The 14,769-nt window shown below is 37.5% G+C and overlaps 1 protein-coding gene across 1 annotated transcript; it reads right to left on the bottom strand.

Moving 5' to 3' along the window:
* Window positions 1–416: 416 nt before the first annotated feature.
* Window positions 417–14,190, bottom strand: grxcr1a (glutaredoxin and cysteine rich domain containing 1 a). Its single transcript, XM_041270413.1, has 5 exons — window positions 13,810–14,190; window positions 12,591–12,593; window positions 7,213–7,452; window positions 6,271–6,336; window positions 417–596 (listed from the first exon to the last, which is right to left on the bottom strand). The coding sequence occupies exons 1-5, from the start codon at window positions 14,188–14,190 to the stop codon at window positions 417–419; spliced, it is 870 nt and encodes a 289-aa protein (XP_041126347.1).
* Between the last annotated feature and the right edge of the window lie 579 nt (window positions 14,191–14,769).

Below are 14,769 nucleotides of genomic sequence, written 5' to 3'. Positions count from 1 at the left end.
AAATAAATAAATAAATAAAAAAATAAATAATAATAAAAATAAATAAATAAAAAAAACACTTAATTCTATCATGGCAAAAGAAGTACTGGGTTTATTATACAGCTGAGGTGGCATGTCTTAGGAGCCCAGAGAGAGTTGAATCTCAATAAGGAGTAACGGACACCACAGGCACACCTACCAAATACAACGTTTGGTATTTGAGGCAAATATGGTTTACATCCACTAGGGACAATGTGTCAGGTTAATAACTAGGTTAAAAGTAATAACTAATGTAAAAGAATAATACATCAAAATAAATTTAAATCCATAGTATCTTACAAATAATATTTATTTAAAGTTCACACATGGACAAGTGAAAATACAAATATGTATGAAACTCATGTGCTACCTAGTGACTGAGATCTGAGCGCTGGCTGTCAGTGGGTGCAGCTCTTGCAAGGCTGCAGACCGTTCTCATTGCATGAAGTGCATTTCAGAGCTTTGAAAGAGTCTGTGAAGCAGTTTCGGAACACTGACATCTTGCTCCCATGGCACACTGAACAAGGAACAAAAGCAAACCCCCCGCAAGAGGTGCACTCATGAGGATGTTGTACTTTCTGGGGAAAAAAAGCAAATCAATCAATACATCCTGCATGGATACTAAATTATCTCTATATACTGTACTGTTCATATTTTAAAAAGTGTATAATATAATGTAGTGGTACAGCTAAACTGTTCACATAAAAATACAATATAGTCCCACAGTATTTCTGAGCTGACCTATAATTCAAACGATGCAATTGCAACGAAATGCATGCTGGTAAAAGCTATAGAAACCATAGAAACTTTTTGGTATATATATATATATATATATATATATATAATATATATATAATATATATATATATATATATATATATACAGTACAACAAGTATATAGAACTTTTACCTTGTGAGTATTTTTTATTCAAAGTGTTTTTGAAGAAATATAAGAATCAAAACTAGATAAGGCTTTTTAATAAGGCACAGATTATAATCAGTACAATTTATTCATTTGAACAGGATTTGATTTGATTAGGGAAAAAGTCTACTGTATTTATCTTGAATAATACTAATACTAAAATGGTTGCCTGTTAAAGTATAGGAAAAGGGATTTTAAAATATAAAAGTGCAGTGATTCATAACTGCTTGAAGCTTATCCGTATTTATTCTATATGCAGTATGACATGCCATGCTACTTTTCAGAACATTATGATTCTTTGTATCTATCAAATACTGTATGTTCCACTGGCTCAGAGCACAATCAATATTGATTTAAATCTTTCATATTCTTAGTTTCAATGGTATTTTCACTTTTAAGGAAGATGCCAGAAATGTAGTTATTAAAACTGAAAGCACGCAAAATGAAAAGCAAGGGTCAAAAAGTGATTCAAATAATAATATATTTCACTGACTAACTGACTGTGCAACGAATGGGCAGTCTGCTTCCAACCAAATGCAATCTGCAGTCAAGGCAACAAGCCTGTCATGGTGTCTGACAGTAGGCTGGACAAAGGGGAACCAACAAGGCTGTAAAATCTGAGGGAATGTCTCAAAAATAGAGCCAACCTGAGTAACCTCTGTGTGTATTATACACATTGTAATGACCATTACATCATTACACCATTACTTTTACTTTTAAATTATTTTTACTCCAAACGTTGTATAAAAGCGCACCTTAACTTTGATAGTATTACCCTTACATTATCTGACAAAATAAAAGGTAACACGGCAGTTTTTAACATTAAATTGTGAATGCCATGTCCTTAATAGTGTGTACTACCACACATTACTAAATATATCCATTATATAATTGACAAAATGTCATTTATAATTGATGCTTGTTAATATTTCATAATGTTTAGTAATGTATATTGATGATCTTTTGTACTTTCCTAATTTCACATGCTACTGAAAAAGCTTTGACACCACGGCTAATGACTTCAGACTGCAGGGGGCAGTGCTTACAAGTCTAGGCATCCCAATTTCATGACAACTGCAGATTTGTCTAATGAAGGTGATTTATTGTACTTTCAGTTCCTAAACAGCTCCCGCAGGTAAAAGGCAATTACATTAAGCAAATCATTAATACACTATAGTGTCTATAGCGGTTTGGGTGCATACCTTACAATGGAACTAATACATAGAAACGGAACTATATTTTAAATATTGGTGACATTTATATGAAATGTATATATTAAATGTATCCTCTTGTGATGTACGGTTAGAATAAGATGTGAGAAAAGGTTTCATATAAATGAGTATGGGTACAGTTAAATGTTACAATTCATCGAGAATGCATTTGATAAGTATACTGTATGTATACTATTAGCTTTGTAATCATAGTGATGGGCCTGCTCTGTAATAAATCTTAATATTATTAAGAAATTAAAAGAAATACATTTTTAAGAGGTATGGTCTTTTCTTGCTTGTCAACACGCTGACATATCTATCAAGTAGGAAACTGCATGTGCAGAGGGTTTTTTAAAGGTTCAGATATGAAATATTTCAAACCAAAGGCTGTCACTTAATATTTGATCATTGCAAATAGACACAGAAAGCTATTAAAATACTGTTGTTACATTAAACACTGCATTTAGTCTAAATATAATGTAACCCCGATTCCCTGAAAGAAAAGACAACCAACAACAATACTTTTGGGATATGCCTGCCACAGGTCAGGTATTTACTGAACATTTTATGTCATAGCTGCCAATAGGCCCCTCCGGGGAGTCAGATTGACGCAGAGCTCTTGTCCTATCCACATAACCTCTCAATGCCCAAACCAGGCGGAGGGAATTTAATCTCTGATCCTCCTCCGAAGAAAAAGGAGGGGGCTGGAAATCCACTAATTCCACTGATTGGTTTAAGTAGAAAGCCGTAACCACCTTACGAAGGAAAGCAGGGTTTGTGCCTAACCAAACTGTTTCCATCATCCCAAATACACATACAGGCACTGTTCACTGACAAAGCCTGTAGCTCACTAATCCACTTAGCGGAGGTGATGGCTAACAAAAATGTTGGCTTCATAGACAGATATTTCACCTCTATGGAATGTATAGTCTAGAGATCACTCAGGCAGGGCGTCCTTTCTAGGAAGACGTAACCACAGAGCGCCATTCAGAAAACATATTACCAGGAAATTAGCGCCTAGGGACACTGAGTCAATGGGGACATGGCATGCAGATATGGCTGCTAGTACACTTTCAGCGTAGAGGGGGATCTAGCCTCCTCTAGCAGATCTTGCAGAAATTGTAAAATGACTGCTATGGGGCAATAGATGGGGTCATGACCTTTAGCCACCAATTTTGAAAATACCTCCACTCATAGGCGTACAACAACCTTGTGGAGGGGGCCCTAGCATTCTGCAGTGTACAGACAACTAGGTCTGAGAGGGGACAGGGCGGACAGACACTCCCGTTCAGGAGCCAGACCCACAGTTGTTGTCTGTCTGGTTCTGAGTGCCAGAGAATGCCTCTCGTCTGACTGAGGAGATCCATGTGTAGTGGGATCTCCCAGGGCTGGCCTTGTAGCAGCTGACAAAGGTTTGAAAACCAGGATTCTCCTGGGCAATCTGGGAACCACAAGAAGAACTGTCGCTTTCTCTCTCCGGACCTTCTCTAGGAATGCCGGGAGCAGTATTGGCACGAGTACGTACAAGAGTGTCCTGGGCCACTCGTGGGCTAGCAGTGCAGTGAGAACCATAGTGGGTGGTGAGTCGTCTCTACCGTGAGAAAGAGATCAACTCTGGCCTTCCCAAAACATTGCCAAATGCATTCTACCACCTGAGGCTGGAGTCACTATTCTGATGGGTGAGGCCCCTCCCTCGAGAGGAGGTCTGCTGCCCAATTCATCACTCCAGGGAGAAAAACAGCCCAGAGGGATAATAGGTTCCTGTTTGCCCCGGTGCAACCCTGAGGATCGAAGTCTTCCCTGGCAATTGACATACGCTACTACAGACATGTTGTCAATGCGGACAAGGACATGTCTCCTCTGGAGCACTGGAAGGAAATGCTGGGAAATGCTGCAAGCTTGATGGGCTGGAGCCTGCATGCAGGGTATGCTCTGGGAAGGGCTCAAAGGCAGATGGAGGAGGGGGGGGATTGGGCTCCTAACGCTGCAGAGGACTCAGCTGAACTAGCTGAGGAAGCCGTACCAGTGAACTCTGCAAGCCTCCTGAGCAGGGTCCGTGGCTGGGATGCTGCACAGATTGTATAGAAAGTCTTGTCCCTTGCAACGGAGGAGGTGTGCTGCATACTCAAGCACCGGACACAGAGATGGTGTTTGTCCTGTGGGGGAAGCACCCTCCACAGGACGTGCAAGTGTGAAATTTCGACATGTAGACGTGCCGAGGCTAAGCACCAATGCGGAGCGTCTGAGTAGTAAGGGAGCCTAAGCACCAATGCACTGAAGCCCTGAGGCACCGAGGGCACTGAAGCATGGAGTGTCCAAGCACCGAGGATTCAGAAGCACCAAGGCATTGAGGCTCTGGGGCATTGAGGGCATTGAAGCATGGGGTGTCCAAGCACAGAGGGTTGGAGGCACCGAAGGAACAGAAGCATGGAGCGTCCAATCACCGAAGGTTCCAAAGCACTGAGGGCACTGAAGCAAGCAGCACGCATGGAGCACCCATGCACCGAGGGTTCCGAAGCACCAAGGCACTGAGGTTCTGGGGCACCAAGGGCACTGAAGCATGGAGTGTCCAAACACCAAGGATTCCAAAGCACCAAGGCACCAAGGCTCTGCGGCATCGAGGGCGCAGAAGCACCAAGACAAAGAGGGCACCAATGGAGGGAACATTTAAGCACCGAGACTCTGGGGTACCGAAACACTGAGGGCGCCGAAGCACCGAGGGCACTGAGAGCACAAAGCACTGAGGGTACTGGGCTTGGTGTCTAGTCTGGACCATGTGCAATCACACAACTGGGGCACTGCGTAGCTTACAGTGGAGTGGAGCACAGCCTTCAGACATTAAGAAGTGGGTCGATGTATCTGTAGGGTGTACGTGGCAGTGGGGCTAGTAGAACCAGGCCCAGTGGATGAAGCACACATTTGGTTTTTTTGGTGTTTTAAACTGCAAAGCACACACTCACATCCATAGGCGACTGAAAGGTAGGATTTATATATATATATATATATATATATATATATATATATATATATATATATATATATATATAATTTTTTTTTTTTTTTTTTTTTTTTTTTTTTTGGGGGGCCACACACACCCCGTGGGCCAGCCGAGTCAACAGTGGCCACAGTCGGCAGGCGATGTAGGCTGTTGAAAAGAAAAAATGTTTAAACGGCGTGCAGTTGCACAGCATTTATAGCTCTTCAGAAGGGAAGTGGCAAGCCAATCTCCAGCAGTAACTTGCAGGGGAATTACCAGAAAACTTATAATGAGAGCTCTTTCACACAGACTCAATCACAGCAGCTAGTGAAGTTAGTATACCTACCTTACCTACCTCATTGTGAGAAGCAAAATAGAAAGTGATCTTCGCAAAGTGACTACTTATTGCCTCAGTAGGCAGGACTGAGGGCACCAAGGGCACTGAAGCATGGAGTGTCCAAGCACCGAGGGTTCAGAAGCACCAAGGCACTGAGGCTCTGGGGTATTGAGGGCACTGAAGCATGGGGTGCTGAGGGCGGTGCTGAGGGCAATGGGCAGCTCTGACATAAATGCTCAGTAAAAACCTGTCCAAAGACAACTCTGCTGCACAGAATTATACAGTAGGTCTCTATAGTTCACAATAAAAAACTTAAGAAAACATGGTGGCTAGGGTACATTAAAATGCTGTGTAGGTCACACAGTTTGGAATAAAAGCATTTGTTTCTGATGAATTTTGGTGCTGTATTGGCAGCACTAGAGAGCTCTCTGTTTAACCACAGGGCAGAAGAAACAGGCAGTGAGCTTGAGGAGGGAAACATTTAAGTCTAGGTTGAGGTGAGCAGCGTAACAAGCTTTTATGATAGCAGGTCAATGTTTAAACCATTAGCTTCAATCACTGTCGGTCTGACTTCTTTTATGCACATTGGACTTACAACAAAAATATCTAATATCTGTACTGTTTATAGTTCCCACAATCCAATAAGACAGCAGGATATAGATTTACCAGGCTTTTGGCCTGATTCTATTTATCTGAAACATGTTTTTACACTGCCCACCTTCCAACTCTGAATCCTGCAGATCAACCACTAATTCATTTCAAAGAACACCCTTGACTATAATTGAATTAAAAATGCAACATTTACCTCAATTTTGGTTAAAAGATCCTGCAGATCTCCCGATTCATTCATTGCCAATATTTTTTCTGCACCCTGTTAGCAAATACAAATAAATACAACTTTTTCACATCATTCTGAGTTCATATTAATATATTTTAATGCAGATAACAGTATTTTGTGATGTTCTGTGCATTTGTAAATAATTTACACTTATATTAGCAAAGGTTTGCAAATACAGTTTATGCAGTAGAGGGAAACACAGGAATACTCACTTTTTTTAAAGACTGTTGTTTTGTTTTTTACTTTAGTGTTGTCCTCAAGTCATTCTTAATTATTTGTATTGTTTAGTGCTTATAAAATGTGTGGAACAAAGGCACTGGCTACAGTCAGCAGGCTCCACTGGATCCAGCACTCATAGTTAAAATCCTACTGATAGAATTCCCCTAACAGAAGAAATGTAACATTTCTGAGTCCCTACACTCTCTCAAATACGAGTCCCTTGTAAATCCTCTGAAAATAATCACTTTATCAAATACGGCACAATATAATACAACACAGATGTGTTGCTGCATGCCTGTGTAACATTGCAATTGAAATAATAAACTGCCTAATGCACAGCATGGAAATCGGAAATCAGAGTAAGTCAAACCTTATATGTCACATGAACACTTTTTTATATATTCTTGCTCAGAATTGTGACAGGAGGGAACGAGTGGATTCAATAGTTGGATCTTCAGAAAATATTTCAGCCTGACCAAACTTGTAACTATAACTGATTACTTTGTAAAAGCAACATCCTCAGCACTGGTTGCCACTACTATTTAGCAATTAGTTAGAATAAACTGCAAGTGGGTTTGGAGTGGGTTGCATTTGTTACTGTTGAGGAGACAGAACAGTAAGTGAAGACAGTGAAAATACAATGTACTGTACTGTTTAATGCAGACATCACTGTGGAAATAATGTTCTTACCCCAAGATAATGTCCATCAATGAAAACCACAGGAAGCGAAGGGGATTCAGCCACCCTCTTACACCTCTCCTCCAGCTCTTTCCCATAGTCAATGTTTAGCGCAATGTTTTTCTCTGCAAATTTAACTCTGTGGTTCTGAAATATCTTTCTCACTAGTTCACATCTTTCAAAGGTTGTTCTCACTACCCGGAAACTCGTAGTATAGATTACTATTCTTCCAAATTCCAGCAGCAATGTTGGCTGCAAAGAAACACAAAAATATTATTAATATCATACCATTCATAACTTTAAAAAAATACATATCTGTATTGTGAAACAACCCCCAGATGCAATGCCCAAGAAGATATATATATATATATATATATATATATATATATATATATATATATATATATATATATATATATATATATATATATATATTACTGAGCATCAAAAGAAACTTAGAACTTATATTTGGATAAAATTCACTAGATGTGATCGAAAAATGACAAACTCTCTTTTAGAGCAGGAGCCGTGCTGATTAACAATTAACGTTACGAAGATGCTGCAAAATGATCTGTTGCTCTTGGGCAGGTGTTGTGACTCTTGGTCTCCCAGTTCGTGGCCTGTCATTGACAAAGTGTGTCTGGTTATACTGTATCACCGGGTTTTTAATTGCTACCTATGAGCACCCAAGACTGCGAGCCACAATATGCTGCCCAAGTCCAGACTCCAACATGCCAATTGCAAAGGCGTTGCTGTCTTGACAGACGTGGTATATTGTTTTTTTTTCTGTGATTTTCTTTATTGCTTTTATTTAAGCTTGCAATTCAACAGCTGAAATCACTCCATATCCAGTGATCAATTAACTGTCTCGCTAATTAGGTGATTAAGTGCATATGCTTCAGTCATAGTCACTCAAGAGTGTCATGGTCAAGGGTGAATGATCGTGTGATTTAACAGAAACCAAAAACATTTCGTCAATGCCCATCATTTATATACCTTATTTTTTTCGAAAATATATATGTTAAGATAGTGATAAGTTTCTTTTGATGCTCGGTATATATAAACTACTTGGCGCATCTGGGGTTTTTTTCAATAACATCAGTACAATATTTGTGACTTTATTTTTTATAATAAGGTGCATATGCCTCCAATTTACAGTATCTTTCAATGTGTGTTTCCCCATTTAAGTCTTTGCAGTAATTCTAGAATACCAAAGAGATGAAGGCTCTCCTATATTAAAGTGCTGAAGATTTAAAGACATTATTCATTGCAAAGAAGCCATCCACCTATTCAGGGGCGTAGCTAGGAATATGTTTTTACTAAGGCAAAAATCTAATTTTTGTGTAACCACCCCCCACCCCACCCCACCCCCCACCAACAATGTTAGAAATGTGTGGACAAGGACAACAAAAATAGAAGTTAGAACGTATAAATATGATTAGAAGATGAGTTTATACCTTCATTGAGACATGCGTTTGGTTCACTGCTACTGAAGTTAATGCTGAGACTGGTGACACTGATGCTACAATTGGAAATGGTAAGACTGGTGCTGACACTGCTGGGATTGTTGCTGCTACTGCTGGGACTGGTAAGACAGGTGCTGCTACTGTTGGGACTGGTAAGACTGGTGCTGACACTGCTTTGACTGATAAGACTGGTTATGACACTATCGACACTGGTGCTGCTACTGCTGGGACTGGTAAGATTGCTGATACTAGTGCTAAGACTGATTGGACTGCTGAGACTGTATGATGCCACGATTATAAACACTTATTTAGAAGGCTTTACTTTAAATAGTTTGCCCATTCTATGGCCTGATCTATGGAAACGCTGTAACACTTCCTCCTGGAACATGTCTCGCAGCAGTCTATTTTTACCCATACTGCTGCTAGGCCAATGAAACATATTGAAAGGATGAACTCAGTTAAACTTTCTCATTATGAACAGGGACCCAAGGAATCAGTTTGCTGCGGAAAACACAGATTGTCTCTGTGCTGTCAGAGAATTACACTTACTTTATTTTACACTTGGGGCAAGGCTTTTTTTTGTTTATTTGATAACCAAATCTATCTCTCTCTATCTCTCTCTCTCTCTCTATATATATATATATATATATATATATATATATATATATATATATATATATATATCAACACAGACAATGTTGCTTTAAATTTACTTAAATATACGGTAATGACCGCTTCATTGTATTTGAACTTGGGTTTCTTTTCAGATTCTTAAAAGGAACAGTGCAACTCTCCATGGAGCTTTTTCATGCCCTCCGTGACACACTAACGGTCCCTGTTTGGGCCAGAACCACACCATCAAAACAAGAAAACCCACTAGAAACCCTCAATCCTATCCTGCAGCTATATCCTATCTTCATTTTTTGTATCTTTGCTCCTGTGTTCCTACACACAGTGAGTTACCAGATAGGTCTCAGATGATTTGTTTTTATATCTCAAGGTAGGTCTTTCTCTGTCACTCTCTTTTTACCAACCCTCCCCCTTCTTCCCCTGAAACACTCCTTCCTCCCCCAACCAGACCACTATGCCCGTCACACCCAACTCCCTCCCACCAATCACTGTACTCCGCCGGTCCCTGCCATGTCCTGGACTTGACGGGGGACCTTCAGACCCTCAGAGAAGAGATTTGCACATTAAGTACATTTTAACTATGCATAATAACATCATAATTATGTATAAGTACTGTACGCATCTATTTACTAAGTACCTACTGTAATACACAGTAATTAGAGACACAATGTAAAGTGTTACCTTCTTTGTTGTTGTATTAATAATTGTGTGCTCCAGTATTTACAGTGCCCTGGGGATTTGATTGGCATGTTGGTGCTGGTGCAAAGAGCTTATCTATTAGTTCTTTGTGTTATTGTTGTGGTTTTTAGTTCACATTACATTACATTGTATGCTGCTGATAGAAAAGGCATGTCTTCTATTGTCTACGGTTAAACCATGTCATTGCAGATGCAGACAGTTTAAGGTTACCGTGCATTTGAAGTGCCTGTAGATAGCATAACTTTTGGGGTTTGAAATGTATACAATTATGGAGCCCTTTGTAGTAAATTGTGTTTATAATCAGGGAGTATACCGGGGTACTCTTGTTTGTAATCCAAACATATTTTAACAAGATGTCTATGACTTTGAGACTGTTCTTCATGAACCATCAATTGTACATGAAGCTTCATTTTGCCTCTTTTGACACAGAAGCATCTGCCAACAAATAGCTATCAGTTCTCTAACAAAGTCTGTTAGACTTGAATGAACCTGACTTGCAACAGGGAGATGCAGCTGTTATATACATATTTGAGAAAATATTCATGTGAGGTACAGCCCAAGTACAGCACACAATGGTGTGCCGCATATAGTGCAGGGATTTTTTTTTTTAATGAATTTATTTATATTTTGTACAACCCCTGTAGGTCACTTCTAACAAACCTTGAACTCATCTGCACCCTAAAAGTTCCTACAGGCATATATTATTATTATTATTATTATTATTATTATTATTATTATTATTATTATTATTATTATTATTATTATTATTATTTTATGATTTCTCAACTGACATCATTAAAATGTAATTTCCATACTTTTTGGATGTATCTCTTACTATTAATTTGACTTTCTAAAGTTTTCAAGGAAACCAATCCATATAAACAAAGAACCAATTTACAACATTATTCAACTGTGATATTACTATATATGTGTGGAAAGACAACAAAAAAGTTATGGTTTAAAATCTATTTTCTTACCTCTTATTGCTATTGAATTACTTATTGTACCGTAGACAACAGCACAGGAACTGGTTGAGTACCGAAAAGGTGCCATTCACTTTTATAGCTTTGTCCTTGAAAATCGGCATGTTCCAAATTTGAAGTATAACATGCAGTACAAGTAATACAAAAAAAAAACAATACCTTTTACAGAAAAAAAGTGGACTAGTTATAATATTGTTATGAAAGGTTGGAAAACTCTCTGGAAGCACCATTGCAATTTGATTGGTGATCATAGAGTTATTAGGAATCTGACTAGACCCAAGACACAAGTGAAGATAGCAGCTCCACAGCAAAAATGCAAATATGACCATTTCAACAGCCCTGATAAGATGTTTGTCCAGGAAGCTCTGGATATGGACTTTTGAGTATCATAATTGGGTCTACCTTTCTCAGAAATTGTTTGCATCGCTTTTAAAAAAAAAAAAAATCCTGGAGAAATATATATTCATAGAAATCTAAAGAAATGTGTAGCATTCTATCTCTAAAAAACAAGGAATCTACAGACTATGTCAGCAATAAAAATCTATAGAAATATGTTTATTTTAATAGAATCATATCTACTTTCTTATTTATAGCTATTGAATAATAAAATATTCTGACAAATATCAATATTCCTATAAAATAACATTGACAGTGTATTATAGCATTTAGACAATGCTATACACATTATTTTAGATTTCTACAGAATAAGTAGACATTTGTATAGAAATTGTTTTAGGAAAATGGCAATTCTTGAAGATTTATCATGCTACAAAGAAATCCATGCAATTATAAGAACAATACATCAAGGGTCATGCAAATGCAATTATCAATATAACTATTTATTAGATTCAACAAGTTTCACATTTAAATGGACTAAAAATGTACAGTAACTGTTAGACATCTTAGAGTGCCTTAAACCTTGAAATATAAATATTAGAAATATACATTTTAATAGCAATCTGTGATATATTCGCACAAAAATGTACACATCCATTCTTGAGGTTGGTGCAGCAATTTAGCAATACAATATCACAATGATTACCTAAAGCGTAAATTATAAATAAAGATGATGTGCTGTATTAAAAATGTATTAAGCAAAATTATATTGAAGTCTCACGGATTATGTACAGTATTAAAGGTTAAAGAGTCTCTGTACTGTGATACTGTGGTATATATCTTTAACAGTCCAACTGATCGCATTGACTCAAGGGAGCCCCAGGGACAAAGCTGATCCTTGAAGCAGCTTCTAGGTACTTCTCAATGTTTTTCTTTCTGTAGTGCAGAGGGAAACCTTCAAAAAACACAATTACATTTCAACTGATTTGGTGACTTTTTTTTTTTTTATTTATATATATATATATATATATATATATATATATATATATATATATATATATATATATATATTCCCTTTACCTTTTTATGATGTTTGCAATTATTCTGAGTGGTTCTTGGTTCTATTCTGTTCTTGTTTTGTAAAATAGTTAGCAAAAGGTAAAAGAGGAATTCAAATAATATTTGAAGCTACTTATTCTCTAATGGGGATTGGCTTGGAAAGCTTAGGGGTTCAAAAGTTAACTACACTGAAAGGTACTGTAAATGCTACAAAAACCTGCTAGAAAAATATATACCACATTATTAAAGGGAATTACATATGGGATTTGTATTAAATATGTCTTAACGTCTAAATGCATTGCAATTATATGTATATTAGCATCTAGTAATCCTTGTCAAATGCAAACAACATTCAATAGGGATTGTACCATATTTAGATATTTTTTTTGAACATCAGTTTTACATGTACACTTTACATTATCTGAAATAAGAACAAATCCATGAAATAAGAACAGTGCATGACAGATACAGTAAAAAAAAACGATGGCATTGACTAAACAGTTGTTATAACTGTTGCTACCTCTCTTATAAACATTTACTGAGGTAGTTTTGCATGGTATTTTCAGTTTTAACATGCTTTTCCCATGGTTATACTATGAATTTACTACAGTTTACCCCGGTTTGCTATGTTTGTTAATATGCTAAATGGCTACACTGCTTACCCATCTTTACCATATTTCTACTATGTTTTATTACACTTTCCTATGCTTTTACAATGGTACACTTTTGGAAGGACTGGCCAGGATAAAATGCTAACTGATGTTAATATCTATCTAATTAAAAACATTATTTTACACAGATGACACTTGATATAAATAACCAAAATACAAACCATAACACTCCATAAAACAGTCATTCATGTTTTTGAAAATAGGGCCCAAGATTTTTAAGCAGCATGGTGAAAGCTATTACAGTCATCAAAAATAAGTAATTGAAACGTGCCGAATGTAGATTCCAAATATGTTATTTATTAATTGAATGAATTTAAGCGCCAGGCAATTGGCACACCCAGTAAAGATCATCACCTTGGCACAGCCGGGAGACAAACCTCTACTTCCCAAACTGTATGACTGATCTTACAAACCTCACAGCCATGCCTTTTTTTGAGGTGAGCCACTCAGGAATCAAGTATATATTTGATTTTTCAATGGGGTCTATTCAGTTGATCTTCCCGGCTGCAGATGTAAATGCCACATTGTTTAAATCCTTCTTTGAGCCTTATGTTATCTTTTCTTTTTTAAACAGAAATGCTCTAAAGAGACTCACCTGCACTGTTTTCAGAACTTATATAACAAAGGGTCATATTCAAATGATCAAAATAGAGGTGGTATTTAAATCAATTGAATAAACCCTGATATCATCAGAAAATAACATCACACAAATCAACGAAAAGGAAATAAAAACACCATGACCTGAAAAATTATTGCAAGGCTTACCTGACAGACATTTGAGAGGTTGTTAAAAAGCGCTTGACCCGCGCTAACTTTGTGCTTCACACCACGCACTGTGCCATTTTTACTTAATATATTGATTCGTTTCGTACCAAAAACCCTGTCCTTCGATGCCCCAGCAAGCAGAAGCAAATCGTCTGGATCACTTTCACTGTCATCAAGCTCCGATCCCAGATGCCCATTATGATGCCCGTTGACTTCACTTTGTGTACTAAACTGGTCTGCCTCGGAGCTAGTGGCACATTCTGAATCAAGTGAGTCTGACGGTCTTTCCTCAGTGAAGACCTCCTTTATTATTCTCCCACTGTGAGCTGAAGCCACACGAAACCTGACTTTCTTCTGCGGTTTTTCAGCCCCTGTTTTCATTGCGCTTCTAACTGTTGCCTCCTCCATTGGAAACACACAAGGTTTACATTGTCCCGGTGCCCTTTTTGCCAATTTGCCGCACTTTTAAACAACTACTTGATATGTGCTTATCTTCATTGACAGCAACCAACATTACAACCCATTCCAACAGATTAGCATGTTACCAGCACTGCCACTATGCTGCTTAATAATGGATGACCTCCTGCTATGGTTACCTTGAAACCGACAGAGAGTAAACAATAGCTTGGAATTAAATATTAAATCCCATTGTGCGTGTTTTTTTTTTTAGTAACTTAAAAAAAAGATGTAACAGGTATTTTATTATCTGATATTAAGTAAAACTGAAAACATGGAATATTGCTACCATCTCCTAGTGTTTTTTTTTTTTTATTTTTTTTTTTTCTTAAATATACAGTATAAGGAGCTCCTCTTTAAAATGTGACCATAGAAAGCTTTAACACTTTCTACTTTCTAAAAAGCAACAGTAATTCATATGTAATATAAATGTAAAGTAAACGGTATGTGATATGTTTCACAATTTAATGTCATTAAATAATACAGTATTATGGAAAAAAAAAT

The sequence above is a fragment of the Polyodon spathula genome, chromosome 1, assembly GCF_017654505.1.
Source record: "Polyodon spathula isolate WHYD16114869_AA chromosome 1, ASM1765450v1, whole genome shotgun sequence".
Lineage (NCBI taxonomy): Eukaryota > Metazoa > Chordata > Actinopteri > Acipenseriformes > Polyodontidae > Polyodon > Polyodon spathula.
The sequence above is the reverse complement of the archived record's forward strand: the minus strand, read 5'-3'. Positions and strand labels throughout refer to the sequence as shown.